Source organism: Carya illinoinensis, chromosome 12 (assembly GCF_018687715.1).
Source record: "Carya illinoinensis cultivar Pawnee chromosome 12, C.illinoinensisPawnee_v1, whole genome shotgun sequence".
In the NCBI taxonomy this organism is placed as follows: Eukaryota; Viridiplantae; Streptophyta; class Magnoliopsida; order Fagales; family Juglandaceae; genus Carya; species Carya illinoinensis.
Genome location: NC_056763.1, coordinates 4,454,755 through 4,463,769, shown reverse-complemented (window position 1 = coordinate 4,463,769; position 9,015 = coordinate 4,454,755). Strand labels below are relative to the sequence as shown.

At 38.9% G+C, this 9,015-nt stretch overlaps 1 protein-coding gene across 1 annotated transcript; it reads right to left on the bottom strand.

Annotated features, from left to right (window-relative positions):
* Positions 1 to 7,368: 7,368 nt before the first annotated feature.
* On the bottom strand, positions 7,369 to 8,278 carry LOC122289992 (ESCRT-related protein CHMP1B-like). The gene has a single exon (XM_043097489.1). It carries the CDS (start codon positions 8,175 to 8,177, stop codon positions 7,566 to 7,568), a length of 612 nt encoding a protein of 203 aa, XP_042953423.1. The 5' UTR covers positions 8,178 to 8,278; the 3' UTR covers positions 7,369 to 7,565.
* Between the last annotated feature and the right edge of the window lie 737 nt (positions 8,279 to 9,015).

Sequence of the window (9,015 nt, the reverse complement as noted above, 5' to 3'; positions counted from 1 at the left end):
TCTTAAAATCTGCCACTACAACCTCGAGTCAACAATAATTATTTTCTAAACTAGCTTGATATCTTCAATCCTCAAAGAAATACACGAACTAGATCATTATCTCCAATCCTTAAAGGGATCTACTCTAGAAAATTTTCATATTAATAACTCAACTCCAATTAATCCGATTTTAATGGTTACAAACTAATCACTCACTAGAGTAGATCAAGCTACAGCACTAAGTCTGTAAAACTAAGAACTCAATTCTTATTATAAATCAGTCCTTTAGCTCTGCAATTCTAAAAGCTTAAATTAAATAAGAATCATCTTCCGGAACTTCTAAGATCAAAGAACTTACACCCCCTAAAAGAAAAAAAATCGACTCCCAAATCTTTCAAATTCTAAAACATCAATAGATAATAAATCACTTTCTGAAATTCTCAAGATTGGTGGCTTTAATCCAAAACATTCACCTTGAAAGCTTGTAAAATCTAAAGCCCCAATTGCCACCAAATTATTCATCCGAATCACAAAATCTAAAACTCGAAATTTAATTATTCCCCCCCAAAGCTTGTCGAACCTAACACCTTAATTACCATAAACTTATTTTCCTAAAATCTATAAGGCCCCAAACTTTAAAACTTTGCTGAAATTTCATAAAATCTAACATCGAAATTTGTTAAACTCATAACCTTCTACGCTATAGACCATTTCATAAACTCCACGAAACCAAAAAACTCAATTATTCTACTTCCCTAAAAGATCACCTAGATCATGCCACTCTCTCCAAGCCTCGATAATATATGAAAAAAAACAAACCACACAAGGCATTCATCACTAAAGATTAGATTAGACCCTTACCTGTCATGACTCCAGCATTCTGAGTTGCTAGTGCCTTATCATCAACATCTCCGGGTGTAACAGCATAAACTTGGGCTTACACTGCTTGTCTTGGATTTTTTCTTCCACCGCGTCTACCTCCATGGCTTCCTTGAACTCTGACAGGACACTCACGAGCAAGATGCCCCGTCTGACCGCATTCAAACCATTGGTTACTACCCAGACAACACTCGCCTCCGTGAGCTTTTGTTACATCTTCCACAAATTGGCACTCGTCCTCCCATACGAACACCTAAGAACGCTTGTAGTCGAATTCTGGTCCATTGGACAAATTTCTGAGGTGAACCCGAACTACTTCCTTCACTAGAAAAACTCTGCCTCTTATGTCCTAGAGGGAAGCCCATACTCAAGCTATTCTCTCGCTCCACAAAAGTGGCCACATCCACTGAATCCTAAAAAGTGGATATCTGGTGGCTGACCACCATACGACGTATATCAGGACGTAGACCCTCCTGGAAACGCTCGGCTCGCATTTCCTCTATGGCAATGAGGTGGGGAGCAAATCACCCAAGTTCTATAAATCTCCGGGCGTACTGTTCCACGGTCATGCTCCCTTAGACCAAGCTTGAGAACTCTCTTGCCTTTTGCCGCCTCACGGAAGCGAGAAAGAAGCGATCATTAAATTCTTTCTTAAATTGCTGCCAGGTCACAGCGGCAAAAGCCCCAAACCTTAAATAAAATTCCCTTAAATATATCCTTAAAGTTCGTTGAACCTACTCTCTACTATACTATAGCCTCGTTACATAAATTCTACAAACCTCAATCATCTTAAGCGACTTAAAGCTAATTCCTCTCCTCATTGCTACGTGAGTTCCCACCTTACAAAGATTGCCTAAACCATGACATTCCCTTCAAACCTCAACATCATACAAGCAAACCACATAGCTAAAAATTCAAACCTAATACACTAAATGTTCCTGCCTAATAATAGTATCCTCGATTATACCGCCTTCCTGCCCCAACACAACCTTTGACCCCCTTTAAGAAAAACAAGTAAAACCAACAACATAAAACCAAAAAAAAACCCAAACCAAACCACATAACAAGAAAATAAAAAGAAACCAGCATGCAATAACATAACTAAATAAATACATACAAGCAAACTAGCTCAAATAAATAAAACAAACAAAACAAATCAAATAGCAACTTTACTTAAAATAAATTTTAAAACACAACTTTAAAAACTTCTGGTACTACACCTACGGGTCATGTGGTGTTACTCAGAGCCAAACCGCTCTGATACCACCTGTGATGCCGCAAGTAAGTAAAATCCAAACACCATTAGATAAAAACATATAAAACTCAAACAACATGCATGAAAGGAAAGCCAATGCACATGTCCCGTAAAACCATATTTTTCCATGCACGCCAAAAACCCATTTAGCCCAAAAACATATCGCTTAAAACCAAGCCTCACCATTATCCCAAATAATGGCCCAAACCACCATCTTCTCAGAAAATGGATCAAAAGCCTCAAAACCAAACCTCGCCATTTTCTCAAAAAATGGCCCGCATCCGAAAACCATAAAAACGATCCAATTATGCATGCACAATGATCTCCCCTAGGGATCATCCGCACACCCTGACTCTGTGCCATACCGCAGGTAACAACTAAGCGTATGACACCTAAAAGAGCGATGCCCAGACTAGCGCCCAGCGCGTCCCTAGCCAGGCCATCCTCTAGTCCCTGTCACTCTAGGGACCACGGAGTCAACACGACAGCGTTACCGTATCGTGCGATCTGGTCGTTGCCCTGCGACAACTCAGGGGATGTCACTCAGTATTATCCACTCCTGAATGACCAGAGGAGCTCCACCGAGATAATAACCCATCCCGACTTGGGCTCGTGAAACACACGCACCCGAAAATCCATTTACGCCAACAAAACATGATTTTCTCAATTAAAATAAAATACACATGTATGCAATATATAATGCACGCCTCATGGCACAAATAACCAACCAATCACAACCAACCAAAACCAAGCACTCCGTCCTCAATCCATCCGACCCCCGAACTCCTCGGACTCAGTCCAGAATCAACCAACCAGCAGATAAGTAGAGTTTGAAAAATACTTACGCCGCTATACGGCAATTTTTGAAAGCTTGCAACGTTGCAAATGGTGGAGGAAAAGCAATGTAACAGTGTAATTTACACTGTGGCCGTGGGTAATAAATTACTCACTTTTGAACGGGGACAAACCAAGGCATGAAATTGATAGAGAATGGTCTTGAGATGTTTATGAAACTAATGGGAGTGAGCTTTAGCCATGGGTGGTGGTGGAAATGGCGGAGGAAACGGAAAAAGCCCAAATTGGAGTTGAGCTCTGGGAGCTGCTCCGGCAACGGATCGAGGCCAGAAATGGGTGGGTTAGGATGGCAAGTGGTAGGGGAAGAAGCTGTGAAGAGATGGTGGCCGGAGATGGTGCGACGGCGCCGGAATCGGTGAAAAACTGTGTGGCTTGGAGGAGCTCATGGTGGCTAACGGTGGCTCGGATGGAGGTGAAACTTGGTGGGGATGTTCACCGGTGAGAGGGAAAGAAAACTGGGTGGGTGGTGTAGGCCACGCCGCCGACAGGTGGCGGTTCTGGGTTGCGAAAGCAACCAGCGATAGGGGAGAAAAAAGGGCAGGTACCGTGACTTCCAATCATGCGTGGCGGCTAACGGCTGGTCCGATGGCTCTGAAATTGGTGGGGATGATCTCTGGTGGGAGGGGAAGAGAATGGTGGAGGTGGTGCACTACACGGTGGCCGGACGGTGGCGCACCGGACTGACAAACAGGCAGTGACGAGAAGGAGAAAAGAGAGCTGTTCGGCGTACGCGGGAGAGAAAGAAGAAGAAAGAAGAAGAAAAGAAAGAAAAAGAAGGAAAAATAAAAAAAAAAAAAAAAGAGAAAAGAAAAAGAAAAGATGAAGGAAAAGAAATGAGGTTCAGTCCTCACTCTAGAAACCAAAAACTGATCCACCGAAAACGATTTTAAAAACTGTAAAACGACTAAATAAATTAAACACTATCAAATAAATTAAAAACCAATTAAAATACATAATTTAAAATAAATAAACTAATATTTTAACTAAATTAAAAACAACTCCTTCAGTGAAAATACACGTAAAAATGGGTCATAACAAGAAGAGTAGTGAATTTAATGTTAAAACAATATTGAATTAATATAACAAATATGTTCACCAAAACACTACTAACTGCATCATTTAAAGAGATGGTACACAATATTGAGATACATTAACGCAATGACCTTTTACTATAAAAACATTGAAACTCTACATATATTTGAGGGAGAGAAAATAATCAGATAGATTGTATTCTTTTTCATTCGTTAAGGTTTTATCCCACTGAGTTTTTCTTGGCAAGGTTTTAGTAAAATAATTTTAAAAGTATTACAAGGAACACAATAATAATATACTCTTTTCCTTCGCCACAAGTTTTTCCGACTAGGTTTTCTTTGACAAGGTTTTAACGAGACATATTCTTTGTGTATGGTCATCCAAGGGAAAGTTTGTAAATATATACATTTGGTGGATGACTATGCAGACTACACCTTATTGTGTTTGTTATACATGTGACTTGGTTGTTGTGCAAGTAATAGTTAGTTGTGCATGTAACTTAGTTGTTGTGCATGCGAATTGGTTGGCACAACAAACTACTATGGATTTGCCTATAAAAGGATGTCTTGATTATCATTTGTAATACACAAGAAAAGAAAGAGAAGTGAATGATATTGAGCTCTTGAAGAGTTAAGCATATTGCAATCTCTCGATCTTCCTACTTCTCTTTTGCAATCTTTTAATCATTTGTTACTTCTCTTTAGTTTTACAACACATTGGCCATATTTTAACACAAAACTTATGTTTCTGTCGCTTAATCCTTACCGTTGGCCATCTCTGTGAAACGCAAGACTAGAACTCGCATTACCAATCAAGGTTGCATCTTGAAGAATCTTTGGGGATGCAGATTAGGGACCGACAGTAAAGCTGGTCACCTCTTCGAGCTTTCCTTGTCCTTGCTTCCAGACCGGATTGTCTAATTCCACACATCAGTGCTCGCCAAACTCAAAACGCCTTTGGAACTTCTGTCTTGATGAAGGACAATCTATAAATAGATTTGAAAGAGGGAAAGGAGAAAAGATTCTCCTGAAGCTCTCATCTTGAGCGGTTTTTCGTTATAATTTAATATTTAAGAATGTTAGTTCTGGCTCTTTTAATCAACTGCTCTCAAGGAAAATGCAGTCTAAAAGTAGATTTTACCGGAACAAAGAATATTGAGCTCACTCAAAACTTCATGAAAAGACCCAACTTGAATGTTGAAGCCACACGGAAAGAAAACTACTCATGTAGTAGCTAACTACAAACCACTTGAAAGGAAAAAGTACTTTGTGGTTAGGTTATCTCCTCCATCAGAGCTCTAACGTTCCCATCTGTGTTTCGGGCAGAGGCTTAGCGCAGTACCTCTCGTAACCATGTATTTGTGTTACTTCCCATAACTAATGCTCTCCATTGCCCTCATACAATGAAGTTTTCTTTATTGGACGTTCTGAAACCCATACTCTTCTTCACTTACTTGAGCTAGAGCTCATTGGCTTCCCAAATATTTCTTTTCTCTTAGCATACAAGCATGTGAGGTATGACAGGAGCATCAACCCATGGCCTAAGGAACTGACCCCCCATCGACGACTACATCACCCTGGATTACAAAAAATGGCATCCTCATAATTCAGAGTAGAGAATGCCAACACCGAATACCAAAGTTAAATTGAAGGGACGAACAGAGATAACAAATCAATTGCATAATCTAAAAATCAAATTACTATAAATGAGGGAAAAAATTATAACAACTTAATTTGTCCAAATGAAAGGTCAGCAGAGTTGAACATAAAATTGATAGAAGGAAAAAGAAAAGAAAAGGGTACAACAGCATGAAACAAATCAGTATGCAATTCAGGAAAATGAGCTGCTAGCCGCACATGCTATTCCACTACAATCTTATACAGACTGCATTTTAAATGCACTACCATGTCAAAGCCACCTAATGCCACATTTCAGACTGCATAGCACTGCCATGTCAGTCTTTTTTTAAAAGCCATCTAATACCACAACACACTCCTACCTCTGTGCATGATTTTGTTTGTCTACATTTTTAAGATCAAGCTCTCTCTCTCTCTCACTTATGTTACTAAATGAGAGGTACTTTAATCCAACAAATCCTGCAAAGCCAACAAACCTAAAATTTCTCAAACTACATACATTATCCTAACTTGTAAAACCCATGTAGAGTTTCATAACCGGATCTGAATAGCTTAATTTATGGTAGAAGGCAACTAAAGGCTAGACACTTACTCTGCTACAGAAACTTCAATGCACAAAAATAACAATTATTAAGAGAAGCTACATACTTCGTTTCACTTCCATGCACAGGCGCCTTCCCCTTCAGGTCTTCAAATACATTAGATATGTGACAGGTTTCTTTTGAGAGCTTCACATGAGTATGCTCTACAAGCAAGACTTAGCCTCAACAGCATGCTCATCAATTAATTTCTGAAAATGCATCCAAATCTGATAAATCATTCAATAATTGAATGGAACTCAATTCTTCACCTCTCCCTCCAGAAAACTTAAGCTATTTTACTCTCTTTGGTCATGTAATTTATAACAACTCTCAAATCCATTAGCGCCAAAAACCAATGTAATGTATTGCACATCACATGCCCTGCAACTTTAGCATTACCCGTCATCTTCCTAATCCAGTGGCTGGCTTTACCGAATGGAAATCTATAATTTGACACTGTTTTCTCTCATTATTCTAGTTGCAGTACAACATTTCAATTACAATCACAGCATTCACCAACAGCATGTGCAACTGACTGTTAAGAATCCATGATGAATTAAAATCCTTGAAAGCAAACCAAAACATAAAGGCAAGTATCCACATCCACATCTGCTAGGTATCTCACAGAGTAAACCATGAAACATAATAGACAAATCAGAATCGAATAAAATTTAAATGCAAATATCAAATCCCTCGCATAGTTCAGATATTAACTTTTATTTTTATTTTTTTATAGGTGTTCAGATATTAACTTTTTCATAAATTTTAGAGGCACAATGGTAGAGAGAAAAAGGGCCGAAGTTAATAACTGATGCTGAACAAAAATGAAAAGAGTACTCTTCAATCAGTGGTTTGGACAGTGAGATGAGATGAGATAGTTTTAGATAAAACTAAAAAGTTTAATAAAATATTGTTAGAATATTATTTTTTAATATTATTATTATTTTATTTATTATATTTTATGTGAAAATTTGGATGAGACACTCTTACTGTCCAAACGTAACTGATCCAAACGTAAGTTACATCACACCAATAGCGTTCATAAGACACAATACGCACACATATACACAAAACCCAGATCCCAATTCACTCTATCTAGATAAATAACACGTTGTTTGGCCACGTGAAGAAATCAGACTATGCACCTACGTACTTCAAAACCAAATTCACAAATTCCACATTAAAGGCAGCGACACCCAAAAACGTAACCTCATAGTCTACAATAGCAATAATCCCAAGACAGAATTCAGTAAAAGATACAATGTATTAAGTAAAAAGCATCATATACATATCACAATCTCATAATAAGAAGTCGACAACAAGCAGCCTCATTGTTAATTCGATCGATTACCCCCTGGCCTTAAGCTCGGCGAGGCGCCTCGAGAGGTCGTCCTCGTCGACCTTCTCGGTTTCCTTGGCCGCCACAGCGTGGGCGGCAGGCTGAGGCAGCCCCACGGAGACCTCAAGGCCGTAATCATCGGCGACCTGCTGCATCAGGCTGTTGACCTCTCCCTCCGGCGTAGAGAGGGAGGTAGAGCCGGCCATGGAGCTCTCCATGAACTCGGCCTGGACCTCCATGTTGACGAACTGCTTCTCGAACTGGTCCATGGTCTCGGACATCTTCTGGAGATTGCCGGTGGCGAGCGTCGAGTCGAGGGACTTGACGATGTTGGCCATGGACTTGTTGATGGTGGTCATCTTGGCCTGGGTGTCAAGGCGAGCAACGACGGCGTCGAGGCGAGAGGCGAGGCGGAGGTAGTTCATCTGCTCGGTGCGCTTGCGGATGGCGTTCTCGGCGTAGATTCTGGCGCCGTCCATGTTGCCCTTCTCCATGGCCTTCTTGATTTTAAGCTTCTCGGATTTCTCATCCTTCTCGCACTTCTTAGCTTGGCGTTGGAGAGATTTGGCGGTGAATTTAAGCCCCATCATCTGATACAAGAGCTTCTCCGTGTTTCCCATGGTGGTACGATCGGGGCAGCCCTGATGGGGATTTCGATTTTCGGATTCTAAATTTCTAGGGCTTTGAAGTTTGAACGTACTTTTATCTTGAATTTAGTCATCCACGCGTCTTTTATGCACCGTGTATATACGCTAAGCGTGCGTCCCAGTCCAAAATACGCACCGTTCGTTCTATATTACGCGTTGGTCATTATCAACTTTGCAATCATCGACGTAGTTAAAGTTTTAAATAAATTTTGGATAAAATAGTGCATTTGATTTTTTTGAAATTTTGTATTCAATACTAGTTATAATAATGAAATAATATTATTTTTAAAATTTTTTATCTACTCTTTTATATATCCTTCATATCTTTTTGAACTAATTTTTTATTTTATTTTTCATAATTTTCAATAATTTACACATCAAAATCAAATAACCATAAATTAACTTAATTGTCAAATACAAAGCATCAAAATATGTACAAAAGCAACAAATGTAAAAACATTTAATTGCAACCAAATAATTTGTGCCAAAAACAATTGCAAACTATGCATCAAACTATACACTTTACTGCCCTATCCTATACAAACTAAACCATACATCAACCAACCAAAGAAAACCAACAATATAAACCAATCTCAAAGCATAAAAATTTTACCCAAATCAACAAGTAGTGAGGCATTTAAAAAAAAAAAAAATACATGCTTATCTATATTTTTAATGATTTGTCTATATTTTTATATCTCTATCAAGCCAATGTGAATCAAGCAATACATAAAAATAAAAATAAAAATAAATAAAAAATAAAAAACTATACATATGTCCAGCCATGCTCAAATTATGCATAAAAATATCA

Bases quoted from the DNA above. Each gene is read 5' to 3' on its own strand.
- LOC122289992 (XM_043097489.1), bottom strand. From the start codon at position 8,177: ATGGGAAACACGGAGAAGCTCTTGTATCAGATGATGGGGCTTAAATTC.